Source organism: Dipodomys spectabilis, unplaced genomic scaffold (assembly GCF_019054845.1).
Source record: "Dipodomys spectabilis isolate Male_0828 unplaced genomic scaffold, ASM1905484v1 ptg000165l, whole genome shotgun sequence".
Taxonomy (NCBI): Eukaryota; Metazoa; Chordata; class Mammalia; order Rodentia; family Heteromyidae; genus Dipodomys; species Dipodomys spectabilis.
Window position 1 is genome coordinate 157,481 of NW_024870842.1, and position 21,878 is coordinate 179,358.

Here is a 21,878-nt window from a genome sequence, read left to right on the forward strand (position 1 = left end):
TTTTTTTTTTTGTCAGTCGTGGGGCCTGAACTCTGGGCCTGGGTGTTGTCCCTAAACTCTTCAGCTCAAAGCCAGTACTCTACCACTTGAGCCACAGCACCACTTCCATGTTTTTCTGCTTATGTGGTGCTGAGGAATTGAACCCAGGGCCTCATGCATGCAAGGCAAGCACTCTACCACTAAGCCACCTTCCCAGCCCCTAAATTGCCATTTTTGCTGGCTTCTTTTCTGTCTACTTCTCTAGCATGGAAACTCTGAATCCAGGAACCTTGTCCATCTTGATCACTGATGTGTCTTTAAGTCTAGATTAGTGCCCAGCATCTAGTAGGTACCTAATAAATATTTGATTGGTAAATGAAAAAAAACACATGTAGATCCCCTCAAAGAAGCTAAGATCTCCCTCTAATAACTAAAGACAAGAAAGCCTTAGTCATTAAATACTTCATATGTAAATTCTTGGTTTTCTCCCAAGTGGGCTGACAATCTCATCACAGAAATATATGGACAAGTTTGAAAGAACATGTTCACCTAACCAGCAAGTTAAATTTGGGCCCGTATGACAGCATATAACATCACACTTTTATAATGCAGTTTGGTATTTCTACACCATTGAGATAATTATGAGAAACATCAGGTAAATCCCAATAGATAAAACTTCCACAAAATAATCTGACCCATACCCTTTAGTATCTGGGTGGGGATGAGGGGGGTGAATGTCCATACAGGGGCTTAAACTTTGGGCCTTGTGTTCTGACTTGGCTTTTTCCCTCACAGATAGCATCCACTTGAGCCATGTCTCTAGTTCCGGCTTTTTGCTGGTTAGCTGGAGATAAGAATCTTTCAGATTTGTCTCCCTGAGTGCGCTTTGGAACCCCAATCTTCAGATCTCAGTCTCCTGAGTACAGCAGACTACAGGTGGGATATCTGTGATTAGCAGTATCATGGTTTAAAAAGACAAAATACAATAAGATAAACTAAAGTAATAGAGATGACCTAGGAGATATGATGAAGGTAGGGGGTTCCTGGTGGATTCTGGACCAAAGCTACTAAGGAAGACAGTGAGAAACCCAGCAAAGTTTGGGTAATGCCTATGGATTAGATCACAGTGAAGCCAGTTTCCTGGTTTTGACATTGAACCCTGGTTATGTAAGGTGGTAACTGGGGGGGGGCTGGGTGGACCTTACATGCAAATCTTTTGCCATAGTTTTGCAATCGTTTTGTAAAGCTAAAAAAACCCAACCAGGCTAAAAATTGACAAACATTATTATGCTTTCCAATACCGTGTGTGAGCTAAACAGTGAAGTTGTCAGAAGGAGTCCTGTGTACCAAGACGGATATGTTAATAACCAGCGACCGCAAGAGGAGGCGGCGCGAAGCGGCGGCCTTTGAGCCCGGGGGCGGGCCGTAGCGCGGAGCCGGAAGCCGTGGCGTTTGGACCTAGGGGCGGGCCGTAGTGCGGAGCCGGAAGCGGCGGCGTTTGGACCTGGGGGCGGGCGCTAGCCGGGGGGCGAAAGGGCGGTGTGGCGGCGGCCGCGAGGCGCTCGGCTTCTGCTCGTCCCGTCGCGGCTGTCTGACCCGCTCCTCCTGACGATTCTGAGCGCTGACTACCGTCGCCATGTCGTCCGTGAGCCCTATTCAGATTCCCAGCCGCCTCCCGCTGCTGCTGACCCACGAGGGCGTGCTGCTGCCGGGCTCCACCATGCGCACCAGCGTGGACACGGCCCGCAACCTGCAGCTGGTGCGCGGCCGCTTGCTGAAGGGCACCTCCCTGCAGAGCACCATCCTGGGCGTCATCCCCAACACGCCCGACCCGGCCAGCGACGCGCAGGACCTGCCGCCCCTGCACAGGTGGGCCGCGGCCTCTCCCGGCCGGCCTGTCCCGGGGGCCCCGGGCCTCCTCTCCCAGCCTCCGACGCCGAGGCTGGTTCCGTCCCTTCAGCCCCAGCCTCAACAACGGGGGTGATAGGTACTTGCCCAGTGACGTCAGTGAGATAATTCATGAAGTAGGGCCTAGCGAAAGTCCTCTGTCATCGGTGGTAGTTTCGAGCCTCATCTCCTCCGGGCCACCTCCCCTACTGCAGTCGTCTGTGTCCGTGCCCTCAACTTTGTAGGCCTTTCCATTCTCCCTGGGAATGCTCCCTAGTCTTGCATTGCCCATAGTCCGGTTTTCCTTCTTCGATCCTGTCTCGACCTCCACCTGACACACTGCTTTCCTCGTTTTCTTGCCCCATTGCCCACGGCACTACACTGTTAACTTTTGAGTGCCTTATTTCTATACTCCATCCACCTTTGCTCTGCTCCCCAGGACTTTTTTTTTTCTTTTCTTTCTTAAAGGTTATTTCCTGTTCCCATTTTCCTCTGTGTCTTTTCCTGGGAACTTCCTAGCCTCTCACCTTTGCTACTTTTCTCACGTCTCTATAATCGCCCATCTTTCTCATGATTTTTTTCTTCAACTCTAGGTTTGCCACTTGATTGTCCTGCATCAGTTATATAACTTAAAACCTATGACTATTTATCTGCAATTTAGAAACTAACAGCATTCATTTTTTTAAAGTATGTTAGAAGGTTAAGTATGTGTAGACTATTTGCACTTTGCTTAACAGATGGCTGCTCTGTGTGTATTGCCCTGCCCAGGACTGTACAGTTGATGAGGCTTTAGAACACTTGACATATAGCTAGACTAAATTGAGATGACTCGTTGTCATAGTTTGCCTGGCTTGAGTTTTAGCATTGAAAGGCCTATGTCCCAGGAAATTGCTTAGTCACAGGCAACACCCCAAATGTGCTGTGACACTAATGCATACCAGATTTCAAAAATCTTAGTATGAAAAATTTTCTGTTAGGCCAGGCACTGAGGGCTATGCCTCTAATCCTAGGTACTCAGGAAGCTGAAATCTGAGGATCATATTTTTGAACATTCCAGCCCCTAAGACTCTTATCTCCAGTTAACCACCAAAACGCCAGAAATGGAGCTGTGGTTCAAGTGGTAGTGGGCTGGCCTTAAGTGAAAAAAAACTAATGGACAGTGCCCAGGCCCTGAGTTCAATCCTCCTTAGTTTTCTCTGTCTCTCTCTCTGTCTCTCTCACACACACACACACATACACACACAAACACACACACAAGTGTTCTGTCCATTAATAAATATTGCATATATGAGATATTGGAAAGGTAACATTTTGAAGATTTAGGATTAAACAAAATGTTAACATTTCACCTGTTTTAACTTTATAATGTGACTATTAAAATCATATGTGGCTTACTATTTCTGCAATACTGGAATTTGACCTCAGGGCCTTGTGCTTGCTTGGCTGGCTTGCTCAGCTGGTGCTCCATTGTTTAAACCATGCCTCCAGCCAGGCCCTTTGCCAAATATTTTAGAGATAAAGCCTCAGGATTTTTCTGCCCAGGCTGGCTTCAAACCGCAATCCTTCATATCTCAGCCTCCTGAGAAGCTAGGATTATAGGCATGAGCCACTGTACTTGTTAGTGTTTTCATTTTTATTGGACACTATTATCTATATATGCTCTCAACCAACAAGTATTATCTTTAAACTCACCTTCCACCTTTTTCTAATCTGCACCTGAGATCTTTTGCCAGCCTGGAGATCATTCCTTTGCCTTTAGCCCTCATTTTCAAATGAAGAGTTGTTAACTAAGTGGATTTCAAAAGAGTTAAAATATGCCTTGTTTTTACTCCACTGAAACTGTGCACATTACGTTGAGGAAAGACTGTAACTTCTCCTCAGGTTCTCTAGGGAGATTGATATCCCCTTTAAAACAAAACAAATCATAATAGTCCAGTAGTAGTTCACATTGTAAAATCTTTGCCTTTGTCAATCATGAAAAAAAATTTTTTTTTTTTGGGTCCGGTTGTGGGGCCTGAACTCTGGGCCTGGGCACTGTCCCTCAGCTCTTCAGCTCAAGGCTAGCGCTCTACCACTTGAGCCACAGCGCCACTTCCGGCTTTTTTCTTTTTGCTTATGTGGTGCTGAGGAATGGAACCCAGGGCCTCAGGTATGCAAGGCAAGCACTCTACCACTGAGCCACCTTCCCAGCCCCTCTTACCATTTTTTAAATTGCCTTTTTTTTTTTTTTTTGTCAGTCGTGGGGCCTGAACTCTGGGCCTGGGCGCTGTCCCTAAACACTTCAGCTCAAAGCCAGCACTCTACCACTTGAGCCACAACTCCACTTCCAGGTTTTTCTGCTTATGTGGTGCTGAGGAATTGAACCCAGGGCCTCATGCATGCAAGGCAAGCACTCTACCACTGAGCCACCTTCCCAGCCCATGAAAAATACTTTTTCTTCCATTTTATTTTACTTCAGTTTTGAATGACTAAAAGTGGACATTTTTCAAGTTTCACTGTTTGACAAATTATTTTGGACTTCGGTTTTCTAACATTTCATCTCATTTCCTTTTTTTTTTGGGTCCGGTCGTGGGGCCTGAACTCTGGGCCTGGGCACTGTCCCTCAGCTCTTCAGCTCAAGGCTAGCGCTCCACCACTTGAGCCACAGCGCCACTTCCGGCTTTTTTCTTTTTGCTTATGTGGTGCTAAGGAATCGAACCCAGGGCCTCATGCATGCAAGGCAAGCACTCTACCACTGAGCCACCTTCCCAACCCCTCATCTCATTTCTTAAGCCTTATTTTGCTCAGTTTTTTGCCTTCTGTGCCTAAATACTTGGCCGAGGCAAAAGAGTTCATGATTAGATTTTTGTTTTATTTATACGGAAATAATATTGATTACCCAATACACTGAATTCTAAAAGTAGAGTTAGTCATATTTTAGATTTGAATGAGTATTTTTGGTACTATTCTGGCAACGTTTTAGAGGATTTTTTTTCCTTTCATGTAAATGTTTCCAAAATAACAATAACTAAATTCTCATGCTGGACATAATCACTGATATTCAGATATTGTGTTATCTGATCCTGAATATGCTACCTTTGTTTTATATTACTAGAAATGTTAGATAAATCATTTAACTAGTAAACATTATGAAAAGTCTTCATATAATTTCGGCATTGTAAATCATTTAGTTCTTATATGACCAGAAAATTGTTCACTACTTGAAAAGTACATGTAGAAAAGTTGTACCATATTCCTTAGCAATATTTTCCAAAGTCTTGAAACATCAAGGCTTTCAAAGTACTCTTTAAAAAAAAGATTTAAATATAAATATTGAGCTATCTATAGCTTTAGTCTGTTTCTTTACAGACAGATCTGCCCTCTTGCAGTCTTTCTTGCCAGTTACTGTTGCAAATGATTATAGTACCCAGTGGGAGAGGTAGACTGCTCTGCTTCCACCTCCCATTTCCTTACACTATCCATGTCCTTTAGGAGCAGCAGAAGGAATTTACTCCTCCATGTTCTTGCCATACAGTAATGAATTCCTTATAACACTTCCTTTGCCTTTTGAGCAGCACAGTTGCTTCTGCATGCTACTGTGCAGGTATGTTGCCTAACAAGATCCTTTTTGAAACAGCGTGGAACTTTTCTCTCATGCCACCTCAGGATACCTTGCATTTCTTTGCCTAACTGAAATGCATTTTTAGTGGATCCTAAATGACCAATTGTTTCCTTGATGAAAATAGGCAATCATTTATCACTTTGAAATCCTAGCTGTGAGTGAGGCAGAAATTGGCCAAGGCCATCTAGATAAAAGTACAAGACCTTACCTGAAAAACTAAAAAGTGGAAGAGTTGAGGGCACACCTTTAGTGGTAGGATATTTGCCTATCAAGTGAGAAGCCCATCCTTCAGTAGATGGGCAGATGGATGGGGATAGACAGACAAGCCTAGATAAGCACTACCTATGCTGTGTGCCTTTTATCACTGTGCTGATGTCTCATTCTTTGCTGGTTCTCTTATGTATCCATAAGAGATAGGTTTCTCTTGTCATTTGTCTAACAAAATAGAAGTACTTATTATGCGTAGATTCACACCTCCATAGTCTTAATCAGTCCTCTTCTACCATTAGACATTTAAGAAATGGCTTTATAAAGTTCCAGGCTATTCTAATAAACTGCTTTGTTTCTAAATCATTATTACTAATGATGACCAATTCTTTCAAAAAATCACTAACTGTTTAAGAACTAAGAAGCTGTTTCTGTGTCTCTTTCTCAGAAATTAACTTTTCAGTGTTTGCAGAGCTTTGGCAGAAGTACTTCTTTTCACTGTCATTAAAATATAAACATTATGTTAATAGCTGTGCTTCTACTGCCTCAGCATTTAGAAGTTACAGTAATATGTATTTCTTCCTATACTTTTAATACAAATTCATATTGTTCAGTGCTGCAAATAATAAAAATCTTCATAAAACCCAATTCAACTGAGCACCCATAACTCAAACCTATAAATCGAGTTACTCAGGAGGCTGAGATCTGAGGATCACGTTTCAGAGCCAGCTAGGGCAGAAAAAGTCCCTGAGACTTATCTCCAGTTAACTGCCAAAAAGCCAGAAGTGGAGCTGCGGCTCAAGTGGTAGAGCACTAGCCTTGAGCAAAAATGCTCAGGGACAATGCCCAAGCCCTCAGTTTGAGCCCCAGGACCAGCACAAAAAAAAAATTTTTTTAAATGAATAAATAACCCTGTTGCTGTTAAATATACTTATAGTGGTGGATAACAATGTCCAATTTCAGTCTCAGTTATTCATTTGTAGTATAATAATGCTTTCTTCCTCATAGAAACAAAAAATGTATAATGAAATAATGCTTAGGAAGCTTTTTGTAGCTTCAGATAATTCTGAAGCTTCATTTATGTGCTATTGTTCCCTAAGTGAATAGTTCTAAATGTGGGTTTCTCACAAGAGGTTTGAGGAGAAAGGGGAGCCCTACATTTTCCTAATATGGGCACCCTAAACTATCATTTCAGAAAGGACTTGGACAATTGAGGATTCCAATAAAAATGGAAGGCTTTAAAGTGAAAGAAAAAAAGCAAAATCACGTTTGGCATATAGATCAGAGTTTAAATTTTACACTCCATCTTTATCTTGGAAAGCTGCTTTTTTTTTTTTTTTAGTAGTAGCTTTTAGATATTCCTACCACTACATTTGATAGATTTCAAATACTTTTTGAACTTCTTTATTATGTAAACCCATTTCCAAACTATATCCCTGTATGGATTAAAATACTGTAATATTGTAAACTCTGAAGGTAGTACATATCAGTTAGGAGTTTCAAATTTCTTTGACCTGTGATAATATCAGAGTTCTTAGAGTATAGCTTTATTACTGAGCTACCATGTAAAGCAAAAGACATTAGTATGGATATATGAATTTGAATCTATTGGAGATTCAGAATTTTGCTTTTGTGATATCTAGTAATGTACATGTTTTAATTGGAAAACAGGAATATTTAGAAGGATGATTAACAGTATAAAGACTTGAGTATCATACAAGGAAATTAGATTAATTGAATTATTTGGACCAAATAGACAATATAAGTTGTCTAAAATAACATTAAATATGGTTCTTTTTCAGTGTTCTTTTACCAGGTATTCTATTTGTTTTTTTCTTTTCTTTTTGTCAGTCATGGGGCTTTAACTCGGCCTGAATGCTGTCCCTCATCTCTTCAGCTCAAGGCTAGCACTCTACCACTTGAGCCACTGTGCCATTTCCGGTTTTCTTAGTCGTTTATTGGAAATAAGAGTCTCATGGACTTTCCTATCCTGGCTGGCTTTGAACTGTGATCCTCAGCCTCCTGAGTAGGTAGGATTAAAGGTGTGAGCCACCAGTGCCCAGCTTGAGACTCTTATCTCCAATAAACAAGCAGAAAACCAGAAGTGGTGCTGTGGCTCAAGTGGTAGAGCACTAGCCTTGAGCTGAAGAGCTGAGGAGTGAGCCACTGGTGCCTGGCTCCAGGTGTTCTATTTATAACTGTCTATAATTTTGAAAGTTAAGTTTTACTTTGAAAAGCTTGTATTTTAGCCAACCTTATGTGTGATCACAACAACCAATTAATATATTTAAGACCTTTGTCTCATTAGAAACCTTAGTAGAGGCATAGTGGAATATCATCTTTTCTTTTTCTGGTCTGCCATGGGGCTTGAACTCAGGGCCTGGGTGCTGTTCCTGAGCTCTTTTGCTCAAAGCTAGCATTCTCAACTTTGAGCCATAGTTCCATTTCCCATTTTCTGGTGGTTAATTGGGCTGGCTTTGAACTGTGATCCTCAGATCTCAGTCTCCAGAGTAGCTAGGATTACAGGTGCGAGCCATTAGCATGCAGCATCACCCTTTCATTATTTGCAAAAATACTTTGTTAGTTTTATAAGAAAATTCATTTTTAGTACTACCTTTTATCAATCACGTAGGTCAGAAATTTGGCTTCTAATCTAGAGGTTTGGATTTAGATGATGTGTCTTGTCTGTCTCTCTTTTCGGTTTCTTCTCAAGTTCTGTTTTGTAGATCTCATTAGCCAAGGATTCATGTCTATGGATGTTTCTGTATACAAGCAAAACTAAACTCTTTCAGGATTACTAAATTGGTAATCTAACTTGATCTCCAATCAGTTTACATATTGCTAACTTTTGCAAACAATGGAGATTGTTTTCAGGAAATAGAAAATACAGCCTGTAGATTAGTGACGTGAGAAAAGTGGCCATAACAAAAATCATTTTAAGGTTTTAAAGTATTTAATTATTTTTTCACATTCAAATTTCCCAACTTATTTGGCTTGTTACTGTTTAAATTGATTTTTATTTCTATTATATATAATATGACTGAGTAAGGGCATGGAAGGTTAGGCATAGCTCAAAATGAGCTTAATGGTATAAGGAAACCAAAGGTTACCCATACTGCACAGGAAGTAAAACTGATGCAGAAGGAATCTGGGTTTTCTGTAATCCACCAAGCTTCTCTAGTACAGTATTTCTATGAAGTTTAACACATTCACTGAGTTACTCCTATACAATACTCTCATGAGGTTTGGCCCATTTACTGAGCTACTCCTATACACTGAGCTATTTCTCTACAGTACTCCTATGAGGAAGTGGGGCTGTGGCTCAAGTGGTAGAGCGCTCGCCTTGAGCTGAAGAGCACAGGGACAGCGCCCAGGCCCAGAGTTCAAGCCTCACGACCGACCAAAAAAAAAAAAAAAAGGCTTAGCTACAGTACTCCTATGAAATTCAGCCCATTCATTGAGCTACTCCTTATATGTTACTACTCCCATGAATTTGAAAACATTTATGAGCTACGATTATACAGTACTCCTATAAAATTCAGCACATCTGAAGTGAGCAGGAGCATTATTCCAGTGTTACTATTACCCCAGAGTGCTAGTCACTTTAAACTTTTCTGAAATTATTGCCTTCTGTCTGTCTGCAGAGAGAAAATATTTTAGTTTGGGACCTGGAAGCATCTCCTCATTTTATGTAATTTTGGCTTAGTTTTAGTAATTCTTTCTTGTAAGTTTACATGTTGAATTTCCTGATAAGAGCTAAGACTTAAAACTTTTTCACCAATTATTAGTAAAGTGATAGCCACTTACAAGTAGGTTTATATCTTCTTGAGTGTAGACTCATTCATGATAATGTGTAGTTTATATTAGTTCCCATCTTTAGAAATTTGGGATCAGGGGCATGTAATAATGCCGATGTATAGAAGTTGTATAGATTGATTATGTAAGATAATTGATTTGATGTTAGTAATAAAATTGGCATTGGAACATTTCTTTTTTTTTTTTTGCCAGTCATGGTGCCTGAACTCTGGGCCTGGGCACTGTTCCTCAGCTCTTCAGCTCAAAGCTAGTGCTCTACCACTTGAGCCACAGCACCACTTCTAGCTTTTTCTGCTTATGTGGTGCTGAGGAATCGAACCCAGGGCCCCATGCATGCAAGGCAAGCACTCTACCATTGAGCTACCTTCCCAACCCCGCATTGGAACATTTCTTAGATTAGTTTATGCTGTTTATGTTTGTCTATTTGAAAGTATTAATATTTTGGAATTGAGCTATAAAATTGTCACTTAATTTTACTCATACAGTTTTGGGCTTAAATAATACATATGTGGGAATTTATACCTAATTTTTATTTATTTTTTTCTGCTGGTACTGGGTCTTGAACTCAGGACCTCTTACTATGGCTTGGCTTTTTTGCTCATAGCTGCCACTCTATCACTTGAGCCTTGCCTTCAAGTTACACCTTTTTACTGGTTAAATGAAAATGAGAGCCTTGAGGTTTTTATCTGCCAGGATTGGCTCTAAACTTTGATTCTCAGAGCTCAGCCTCTTGAGAAGCTAGGCTTATAGATGTGAGTCACTAGCACCTGACTATACCTGTTTTTAACAGAGGCACCATTTATAGTAAGTTTGCATGCTGACGGTAATGACCTAACATACCATACATGAGAGGCTAAGTTAAGATTCATTTACATTTTAGATGTTCTTTACTTTTTAATGAATTTATGTTAAATATGTGCAATTCCATCATTTCCTGTTTTTCAGGATTGGGACAGCTGCCCTGGCAGTTCAAGTTGTGGGCAGTAACTGGCCCAAGCCCCATTATACTTTGCTGATTACAGGCCTATGCCGATTCCAGATTGTCCAGGTCTTAAAGGAGAAGCCCTATCCTGTTGCTGAAGTGGAACAGTTAGACCGGCTTGAAGAATTTCCCAACACTTGCAAAACTAGGGAGGAACTAGGAGAGCTGTCAGAACAATTTTACAAATATGCAGTACAGGTGAGTGAGTAGCTTTTACTTTTTACTTAAAACTCTTTTGTCTTTGGTTTCTTTTTGTTAAGAAAATATTGAACCTATTAGGTAGTGATGTTTTTGAGCAGCATACATAAAAATAGTTTAATAATACTTCATTTGATTTGGTTTTGTCTACAACTATACCTAAGCTATCCAAACATATTAGCCAGTCCTGTCTCAAATCTTTCCAAATGATATTAATAAAGTATTCTTTATTACTTTGAGTGTTACCAAACCAGATAATTATTAAACCTAATTATTTAAAATACTACATACATTATTTGTTATTAAAATATCCAGGCTCCAAGTTATAGAAGTTATATTGCTTTAGAGATCTAGGTGACACTATGCCTGTCATTAACTGTGAAGATTAAGCCTCTGGTGGGCTGACTTCAGATCTGGCTAAGACTTTGACTAATCAGAAGATGGGTGACATTGTCCAAAAGGAAATGTACTCATTACCTGACTCATGAAACTGTAACCCGTCTACATTATGTTTATAATAAAAAAATTTTAATTAAAAAAGAAGAAAAACTAAGTACTAGACCTCTTAATTCTAGAGTTAGTTTTTGGTTAAATCTAGATAAAGCCTCTTCCCATCTCCTGTATCAAACCTTAAGACTATATTATGAAATATAGTCTTCTGTTTTTGTATTGATAGATCCAGTAGATCTGTGAGGAATCAGTGGAGAGTTGTTTACAGCCTGTGGTGTTTGTACCTTATGTGTCTTTTGTAGTAGCATACTCCTAGCATGGTGAACATTAACAGGAAAGATAGAAGTTGAGAGGTGTACTTCCTATGGGGGCTGAAACAATTTACTCTGAAGAAGACATCTTGCAATTGAGAAGTGGATAGGTACATGATCTATTAAGGAAAGGCAGAGACTGGGGGTAGAGTTCCTTTCCTAGGTGAGGCTCCTTGGCTTTCACACTTGTGTTGGAGATAACTTTGTGCCTTTTTTTCTGCTTCGCCTTTACTTTTCTCCAATCTGAATCTGTAGAAAGCTTGTTAAAGAAGTAAAGATTTTGCAGTGACATAAATGAAGTGATGTTTAGAGAGAAGCCACAGTTAAATTTTATCACCATTTTCTGGCTTTTGTTTTTGTGTGCTACTCCTGGAACTTGAACTCAGACCTGGGTGTTGTCTTTGAGTTCTTTTTGCTCAAGGTTAGTAGTCTACTTGAGCCACTTCTAGTTTTTTGGTGGTTAATTGGAGATAAGAATCTTGCAGGGCTGGCAAAGTGGCTCAGTGGCATAGTGCTTCCCGTGCATGCCTGAGGCCCTGGGTTCGATTCCTCAGCACCACATCAGCAAAAAGAAAAAAGCCAGAAGTGGCACTGTGGCTCAAGTGGTAGAGTGCTAGCCTTGAGCTGAAGAGCTGAGGGACAGTGCCCAGGCCCAGAGTTCAGGCCCCACGACTGGACTCCCCCCTCCCCCCCCACCCCCCAAAAAAAGAATCTTGCAGACTTTCTTGCCCAGGCTGGGTTCAAGCCATGAACTTCAGGTCTCAGCTTCTTGAGTAGCTAGGATTACGGGCAGAGCCATCAGCACCTGGCTTTTTTCTGGTTTTGATTCATATTCAGTTTTTTTGGGTTTGTTTGTTTGGTCATAGGGCTTAAATTTAGGGACTTGGGTGCTGTCTCTGAGCTTTTTCACTCAGGGCTAGTGCTCTGCCACTTTGAGCCACAGCTCTACTTCAGTTTTCCTGTGGTTAATTGGAGATAAGAATCTCTTGGAATTTTTCCTGCCTTGGCTGTCTTCAAACTGCAATCATCAGAGCTCAGCCTCCTCTGTAGCTAGGATTACAGATATAAGCCACTGGTGCTCAGCTTTGTTTTTTTTTTTATGTTAAATACTTGCATAAATTTCATTGGCTTCAGGTATCATAATTTTATTATTCCTCTTATAAATAGTAAGAAGTTTAATTGCTTTCATCCATTTGATAGCTCCTTCTACAGCCTCATTGATAGGAATTTCCTAACCAAAATTAGGAAAAATTTTCTCTTCATGCCCACCAAACTTTCTTTAAATTCAACAGTAGGTCCAACACCTAAAAAAAAAACAACTGAAAATACAAGGAAGTTTGGAGTATCCTTTTCCTTTGAGTAAAAGGTTTTAATTGGCCACAGGAATTAGGTTAGATTTCTTACTATAGTACAAGAGCCCCTTGCAGCTTGTCTGAAGTCTATATACCTTACTTCATTGCTAATTACTTGTTGAGACCATAGTTCTAGCCACATTGAATAACAAAGAGTTTCACATCTTGTTTTTATATTTCTGAGACTGCCTTCTCTGCTGGGAGTTCTCTTCTTTTCTAAAATTTCATCTTAAATCTATACTTTTCTGATTCCTCTAAGGTTAGGACTTCTCAGTTCTTTATTAGTGCTTGTCACATAGTGTAGAATGTCTTATAGATTGTATTGCCTTAGAAATCTAATATTTCTTCCAAACTGGACTTTATCTGTTAGCTGTCTTGTACTGAACAGTATTTTGGTTCAAGAAGTAATTCCTACTCAGCAAAAGCTGGGAGGAATGGGTTTTCATTTATGTTCTTATGTTCTTAGTATGAATTCCTAAGAGCAAGGATCATCAAATTTTATTATCTGTTTGTCACATGTGAACATCTTCATCATAACTATACTTTTAATTTCCTTGGTAATTATATTTCTTGGTAATGGATAAGTCTCTGAATTACAATGTTTTTAGAGGGCTTTGCTTATTATTTGCTAGATTAGAGATTATTTCACGACATTCTTCCCTTGTTGCAAACTAAAGCAAAAGAAGGAAACGTGGCAAATCTTTCAGTGACTTGTAGTGGTTTTGCCAAAAAGAAACTTTCAACTACCCCCTTTAAGGACAAACTTAAGTCAGCCACATCTATATTCAGAAGAGGTGAGCTGGTACTGTATGCCAGAAAAAAAAGGAATTGGTTAGCAGTCTTATTACAAACACTATAAGCTTGTTGGCCTAATCTTTTTTAATTCAGGTTGTGCTCTGGAAGGTTCTTTGGTTTTTATTTTCCTTCTAAATATCAGTCAGTGTTCAGATTCAGGTTAGCCCAAATATTTCACAAAAACTCAGTATTCCATACCTCTGATTGACTGTCACAGTAGCATCAAAATGTTACCAATTTCTAGAAGATAGTAATTACATTGAGATTATGTGACTGTCCTTAAAAACAAGGGTTATGATATATACTTATTTGTAGATGTTCAGCAGAAATAGCTTGAGGGTAGTCAGAGAAAGAAAGCAAACAACATAAAGTTTTAAAATTGGTAAATCTAAGATATATGGGAGTTTCTTGTACTTTGTTCCTGCAACTTGTTATAAATTTGAATTTTTTCAAAGTAAAGTTAAAATCATAGCACAAATTTTAAATAGCACAAAATTTAAATATTAAATATACTTAAGCTACTTTTGTTTTTCATTATAATATTTTGAAAGTGCTTCTCCTTTCCTCTAAAGGCTTGTTATCTGCCTGCACTGTAGTAATTAGTGGTCTTCAAAAACAAAGGTGGAGGCTCAAAACCTTAAACCTGTAGAAGGATCTGACTATTTTAATCCACAATGCCAGATTTCATTACAAAGATACGTTTTTTTTTCCCTTCTAGTTGGTTGAAATGTTGGATATGTCTGTCCCTGCAGTGGCTAAATTGAGACGTCTTTTAGATAGTCTTCCAAGAGAAGCTTTGCCAGATATTCTGACTTCAATTATCCGAACAAGCAACAAAGAAAAACTCCAGGTACAGCGTTCTCTTCTTAAATGACAGGTTGCTCTGTCACTTTTTATTTATATCTGATAGTTAGATTTTGACCTTCAAGAAAGATAACACAGGGCTGGGAAGGTGGCTCAGTGGTAGAGCACTTGCCTTGCATGCCTGAGGCCCTGGGTTTGATTCCTCAGCACCACATAAGCAAAAAGAAAAAGGCCAGAAGTGGTGCTGTGGTAGAGCGCTAGCCTTGAGCTGAAGAGCTGAGGGACAGCGCCCAGGCCCAGAGTTCAGGCCCCACGACCGGACCCCCCCCCAAAAAAAAGAAAGATAATACATGAAACTTTCTAAGAAGTAGTTAAAATGCTTTATTTTGGCATTGACTTTCAAAAGCAATCTTTTAGCAGGTTGTGCCAGTTTATAATCCCAGCACTTGAGGAAGCCAAAGCAGTTCAATGCCATCCTGAGCTAGATAGTGGGACTCTAGTCTCAAAAAAGGTGGGTGGGTAGGGGGAGTAGATTGCTTTATATTTTTGTGTACATAAGCAGTCCTTGTATTTTCACAGTTGTGAGTACTTGGTCAACTTAAAGAAACAGTTAAAGCACAGAAACATAAAAAAAATAAAATTTTAATGTAATTTTGTAAATACACTTTGTCACAGGGTTTTCTAAACTTGTGGAGCCATGTCCTTTATTTCCCATATATTTACCTGCTTTAATAAAATTCTCCATGATGTTTTGTTTTGTTTTGTTAAAGACAGGTTCTCACTGTTGAGAAACCATCCATCCATTTTGTGTCTGACTTCAGACTGCAGGGACTATAGGCGTGTATCATACACTTGTCTCCCTTATACTTTTTATATTTCACTCTCAGGATGCACTATGTAACTTTTCATTTCTATTTCTTTCAAATGAAATGACTTATAAAGACCCTTGAAAAATAATTCAAAGGTAGAATTCTAAGTTTACAAGGCAAAAACAGTTTTTTTATCCCTATTTTTATAGTATAATTTAATATTCATAGAGTAGTTTTACTAGAATTAATCTGTTTAATTGGATTTCTGCTTTCATTGAAACAACTCTATTTTACTAGCTCACTTGATACTTAAATACCACAATTTTAATAGGAAGAGTTACTTAAACAGACTGATTGACCACAGACTCAGTGGGTGTCTGTGAGTGGGAGCAGGAGAAAATAGGCCTGCTGAGAAGTCACTCTGTTTAGGCATTAGCTAGCCTATTGTCTGAGGGAATCAGGGATCATCAGCCACAACACACCATCTTGGAGGCTGGTTAATTGTGTATGGACAAATTTAATATTTGAATTTAGGATATGAAGAGACTCAAAATGTAGGCACATTTTGGACTTATTTTAATACAATAATTGCCAAAAAGAGTTGTTATCAATCTTATGATTGGTTCTTGATGGAACTTGGTTTTTTAATTTTCTTTTTTTCTTTTTGCCAGTTTGGGGCCTTGAATTCAGGGCCTTCCACCCTCACTGGTGCTTTACCACTTGGTCTACACTTTTACTTCCAGCTTTTTGCTGGTTAATTAGAGATAATAGTCTCATGAATTTGTCTGCCTACGCTGGCTCTTGAACCTTTATCCTCAGATGTCAACATTCTGAGTAGCTAGGATAGGTGTGTCATTAGCATTTCAGTTATACCTTCAGTTTTGAAATGAAAAAATCAATATTTTTGCTTTTTGTTAACCTCTTGTAGATTATCAAAATTGATTTGGTAACTAGCTATATTACAGTAAAATGCCTATCATGATTTCTGATAGGAATTGATGAGTTTCTTTGGGTTTTGAGGGGTTAGGCATATATGCCAGAGGTGAACAGGAGGTTGTATCCCACAGCCCTGTTAAAGCCTACGTCAAAGAAGGTTACATCTAGGCTTCCATGTCCCAAAGTGTAGATATTCCCACCTGTCCACTGACATAGATTATGTGTAGGCTAAGAGCAGAATTGCAAGAGACAGCACAGCAAATGGTGGAGTTAACCCCAAATGGCTGCACCAGAGTTGCTTAGTGGTGCCTACTTAAGCTTCATAGCATCAGCCTAATAGGACTGCTGCAGTGACAATGCCAAAATGATTCTAGGGTGTTTTTCTTTTGTTTTTTAACTCAACAATATAAGTCATATTTCTGTCAGTATTTGAGGCATGTGTTTGTGAAAGAAGTACTAATAGATTCACCTTTTTCAGATTTTAGATGCTGTGAGCCTGGAAGAGCGGTTCAAGATGACCATCCCACTACTTGTCAGACAAATCGAGGGCCTGAAATTGCTTCAGAAAACCAGAAAACCCAAGCAAGATGATGATAAGCGAGTAAATACTTTTTTTTTTTTGTCGGTCGTGGGCCTTGAACTCTGGGCTTGGGCACTGTCCCTGTGCTCTTCAGCTCAAGGTGAGCGCTCTACCACTTGAGCCACAGTGCTGCTTCCAGTTTTCTAGTGGTTTATTGATGATAAGTCTCATAGACTTTCCTGCCTGGGCTGGCTTTAAACCATGATCCTCAGATCTCAGCCTCCTGAGTAGCTAGGATTACAGATATGAGCCACCAGCACCTGGCGTAAATATTTCTTCCAGTTTTTTCCAAGTGTTCCAAGTGGAGACAAATGGCAAGCTCTTGGTCTTACCAAAGACAGAATTCAGGGTCTGACACCCAGAGGTGTTTTCAGAGCAAGAATTGTTAAAGTTAGAGGCAGATGCTAAGCAATAGTATATAGAATCTGAGGATGGGCAGTTTGAACAGGTAGTGAAATTCATTGATTTAGTTTTGTTTGAAACAGAACAAGTTGGAAGCCAGGTGTATTGCTATAGAACCAGCCACTAAGGAAGCTGAGGTAAGTGGATACATTGAGACCAGGAATTTGGGCCCAGCCTGGAAAATATAACAAAACACTGTCTCTAAGAGCAGAAGCAGAACTTTGTCTCAAAATATAATTTAAAAAGGGCTGTGAGTTTAATTTAGTGGTAGAGTGCTTGCCTAGGATATACCAGACTCTGGGTTCAATCCCTAGTACTGCTCAAAAAAAAAAAATCTTTATTTATTTATTTATTTTATTTTATTTGTGAACATACTGTACAGAGGGGTTACAATTACATGGGCAGGATAATGCATACATTTCTTACCAAGCATTGCAGCCTCCTCCTTTGTTTACCCTTCGCATCCCTTCCCAGCCTCCCCCGCCCGTCCCAATCCTCCCCACCCACCCCCCCACGTTGTAAAGCTCGTTTTTTGATTTTTTCTTTTCTTTTTTTTTTGCCGGTCATGGGGCCTGAACTCTGGGTCTGGGCGCTGTCCCTCAGCTCTTCAGCTCAAGGCTAGCGCTCTACCACTGGAGCCACAGCACCACTTCCGGCTTTTTCTGTTTATGTGGTGCTGAGGAATCAAACCCAGGGCCTCTTACTTGCAAGGCATGCACTCTACCCCTGAACTACCTTCCCAGCCCTCAAAAAAAAAAAAATCTGAATTGAGTCTGGCTTAGGTTAGATTACACCCATCAAGTCAGTGACTCAATTATTTATTTTTTGCAGAAGTAAACACTGTAGGCTTTATATTGAGAGTCATAAAAATCTGCAATTTATTGAGTTCATATACTGTTTAAAAAGAAATTTGTTAGACAAGCATCAGAGTCTCACACCTGTAATCCTAGCTAGGCAGGAGGCTGAGAGCTAGAAGATTAAGGTTTAAAGCCAGCCTGGTCAAAAAGGTCAATGAGACTTTATCTCCAATTAACCAGCAAAATGCTGAACTGGAGGTGTGGCTCAAGTGATAGAGCACCAGACAAACAAATGGAAAAAGTGTTAGATCCCCATGTTCATGTCTTGATACTGGCACAAAAAAGAAAAGAAAAGAAAAGTAAGTGTAGGGGTCAGAGAATAATAGAATTTGCTGATAATGGTCTCCCTTTAATTGCATTCAAATGTTTTCTTTTTCTCAACAATAAAATCATTGATGTATATTTTTTTGAGACAAATAGCTATGAAACTTAGGCTAGTCTTATTTTTTTTATTTTTATTTTTTATTGAAAAGATACTATACAGAGGGTTACAGTTACATGAGCAAGGTAATGAGTACATTCCTATTGAGCATTGTTATTACCCCCTCCATTGTTTTCCCCCTACCATCCCTTCCTTCCCTACCTTCCCCGAGGTTCTTTTTTTTTTTTTTTTAATTGTGATTAAGTGATTACATAATTCCCGAAATTTCACAGTATTGTGGGATAGTGATGCTCATTTAAAGTCACAAACTCATTCTAACTTTCCTGGAGCAAATTGTCTATCACAGTCTATAACATATAACGGTGTACACATATACACCATACATGTGATCAGCAGCATGGGGATATTTAGAAGTGGTTCGACCAGATGAGTGGGAGTTCTTTGTTTCTTAAGTCCTGTTAGTTTTGTCGTATCACCTAACATTTTGGATTTAGCATCCACTTATCAGGGAGACAATGTACCGTTTGTCTCTTTGCTCTTGGCTTACCTCGCTCAACATGATTCCTTCTAGCTCTATCCATTTCCCTGCAAATGTTAGACTAGTCTTAAACTGATCCTTTTTTCTCAATTTACCAAGTACAAGGATTACTAGAATGTACTACCATTAATGTACTTTTGACGTTTATTGATGTACTTTTCAAACCTCACTTCAAATTTTTCATTTTTAGTTTTTTATGATTAAAAATGTTTTATTGGTTCAGGAGGGAGGAACAAACGAGGGAGGTGTGGAGGGGAGCGAGTTGGGCGTGGGAGAGCCCCCAGCCCCCTGCCCAAAGATCCCAACTGGAGGAAGCCTAAGTGTCACTTGAATTCTGCCCCAGGAGCAGGAGCCTGGGATCCGAGCACCTTGTTTAGCAATTACTGCTGCAGCACGTCCTGTAAATTACAGGAAAGTTGTCAGTGAAGGAGGATGATCACTTGTCCTCCTCCTAGTCCCTCACTCCTAGTCCCTCAAGACCCCAGGATTGCCTCAGTCTGGGAGGGGAGTTCCAGAATGAAAAGCAAAAAAGGTGTTTTTGCAGCACTTGGCAGTGAGACTGAGGATGAGGACAGCATGGACATCCCCCTGGACCTCTCTTCTTCACCTGGCTCAGGCAAGAGGAGAAGGCGGGGCAACCTGCTCAGGGAGTCTATTAAGATTCTACGAGACTGGTTCTATGAGCACAGATACAATGCCTATCCTTCTGAGCAAGAAAAAGCACTACTGTCCCAACAGACACACCTGTCCACACCCTAGGTGTGTAACTGGTTCATCAATGCCCACCCCAGGCTTCTTCCAGACATTCTGAGGAAGGATGGCAAAGATCCTAATTAGTTCACAATCTCCCGCCATGGAGCCAAAATTTCTGGAACCAGCTCTGTGGAGATTGCCATGGCATCAAAAAGTTCATGCTAGCTCTAGAGGAAAGCCCATTTCATTCTTGCACAGCTGGACCTAACCTAACTCTGGTAGGGAGATCACTGTCTCTGAAACCCTCATCCCTGGGATCATTTTTGGCTTGTCCATCCATGATCTGCGATACCACTGTGACTGCATTGAAGGACAAGCCTCTTGCTCTCTGCCAGTCAGTTGGTGTGGGACATAGCACAGATACCCAGTAGATAGCAGCCAGAAGTTTCACAGACACCTCACTCATGTACCCAGAAGATGCTTGTAATAATACACACACACAGAGTGGTCTTTCCAATGCTCCACCCCCTACTCTGCCTGACCTGAACCAGAATTTTAGTGGATTTCAGCTTCTAGTTGATGTTGCACTCAAATGGGCTGCTAAGATGGAGCTTCAGGCCAAGCTTACAGCTTAACCCCTTTTTGAAAGCAAAACACTTCTCCAAAATGTTGTCATGATTGCCGGAGTGGTGGCAAGAGTTGAATTGCATTATTTTATATATGTCTTATTAATATTTGCTCATGGGATTGCTCAAATGAAGCTTCCTATTACTGATGTTTTCAATGGAATAATGTCATTCCAAGAATATAAACTCAGAGCTACTGTAGAAACAAAAGGGGTTTTTTCCTTTCTTTCCTTTTTTATGTTTCTTGGTATATTATTCATGACTAGTAATTTTTTTTTTTGACAGTTGTGGGAATTGAACTGTGGGCCTGGGTGCTTTCCCTCAGCTCTTCAGCTCAAGGCTAGTGCTCTACCACTTGAGCCACAGTGCCACTTCCGGTTTTTTTCTTTTTTGCTTATGTAGTGCCACTTCCTCTTGGTAGATTGTTCATAATGTGAGCTGTTTCCCAATATCATGTGATTTTTTTTTTTTTGGGTCCAGTCGTGGGGCCTGAACTCTGGGCCTGGGTGCTGTCCCTCAGCTCTTCAGCTCAAGGCTAGCACTCTACCACTTGAGCCACAGTGCCACTTCTGGCTTTTTTCTTTTTGCTTATGTGGTGCTGAGGAATCCAACCCAGGGCCTCTGGCATGCAAGGCAAGTGCTCTACCACTGAGCCACCTTCCCAGCCCCAATAAAGTATTTTCTTTAAAACATATTTTATCGCTAAAACATAATTATATTTGTTTTATCTGCTAATGACTTGCATAAGAACAAAAGTTTGTATTTGGTATTCCTGGTTTTATTCCTTCTATACCTGACATTATTTCTTTAGATTCATTTTTTTCTCTTTGGTAGTACAGAGATTTGAACTTAGGTTCTTGTTCTTGCTAGGCAGTCAGGTACTTTGCCACTTAAGTCAACCTAATATGTATGTTTTTATAGAATTATATTTTTATTGGCTACTGCTTATTCTACTTTTTATGTTTTATATATTAAATTTTCAGAGGTTATAATACTTGTGAGGGCTTTAAATTCATTTTGTTCTAGCAGTAGTTGGAGTTACTTCATGATGTTGAGTCAAGAATTCAAATAATACATAAAATACTTTTAGTGTTGGGAAAGATGATGATGTTCAACGTGATGAACAGAAGCCAAAGTTTACTGAAGCTGAAGCATTGTAACTGATAGGAAAGGAGAAGTAGTGGTTAGAGCTGCTTGTTGGAGAATCAGAACATCATAGTGTGGCAGTTAACTCTTAGAGCCTATTGATGAGATAAAATATTTTCAAAGAAAGAAATCAATGTTAGTAGAGGCAGGTATGGAAAAGTTGAAGATGCGAGAGATTTTGTCATATAGCAGAAAAATTGGAATTTTTTTCAGTGACCAAGTGATAAGTGACAATGAAAATGAAAATGATTAGTGACTGCAGTAGTAACTCAAAGAAAGAATTCCTGGCTGTATTGTTGTTATTATTATTATTAGTAGTAGTAGTAGTAGTAGTAGTATTGTCAGTTCTGGTACTTTAACTCAGGACCTGGGCACTGTCCCTGAGCTGCTTTTGCTCAAGACTAGTGCTCTATTAGTTGAGCCACAGTGCCACTTCTGGCTTTTTTGTGTATGTGATACTTGGAATCAAACCCAGGGCTTCATGCATGCTAGGCAAGCACTCTACCACTAAGCCACATTCCATCCCC

At 39.9% G+C, this 21,878-nt stretch overlaps 1 protein-coding gene and 1 pseudogene across 1 annotated transcript in view; both read left to right on the forward strand.

The window, feature by feature from the left end:
* Positions 1 to 1,498: 1,498 nt before the first annotated feature.
* The window catches only part of Lonp2 (lon peptidase 2, peroxisomal), a 96,390-nt gene continuing 76,010 nt past the window's right edge, over positions 1,499 to 21,878 (forward strand). Inside the window, exons 1-4 of the mRNA XM_042693415.1 lie at positions 1,499 to 1,848; positions 10,436 to 10,670; positions 14,297 to 14,428; positions 16,606 to 16,728. Coding sequence (XP_042549349.1) covers positions 1,616 to 1,848; positions 10,436 to 10,670; positions 14,297 to 14,428; positions 16,606 to 16,728 — 723 coding nt within the window. The 5' untranslated portion in view covers positions 1,499 to 1,615. The remainder of the gene's footprint in view (positions 1,849 to 10,435; positions 10,671 to 14,296; positions 14,429 to 16,605; positions 16,729 to 21,878) is intronic.
* LOC122119365 lies at positions 19,392 to 20,424 on the forward strand (annotated as a pseudogene).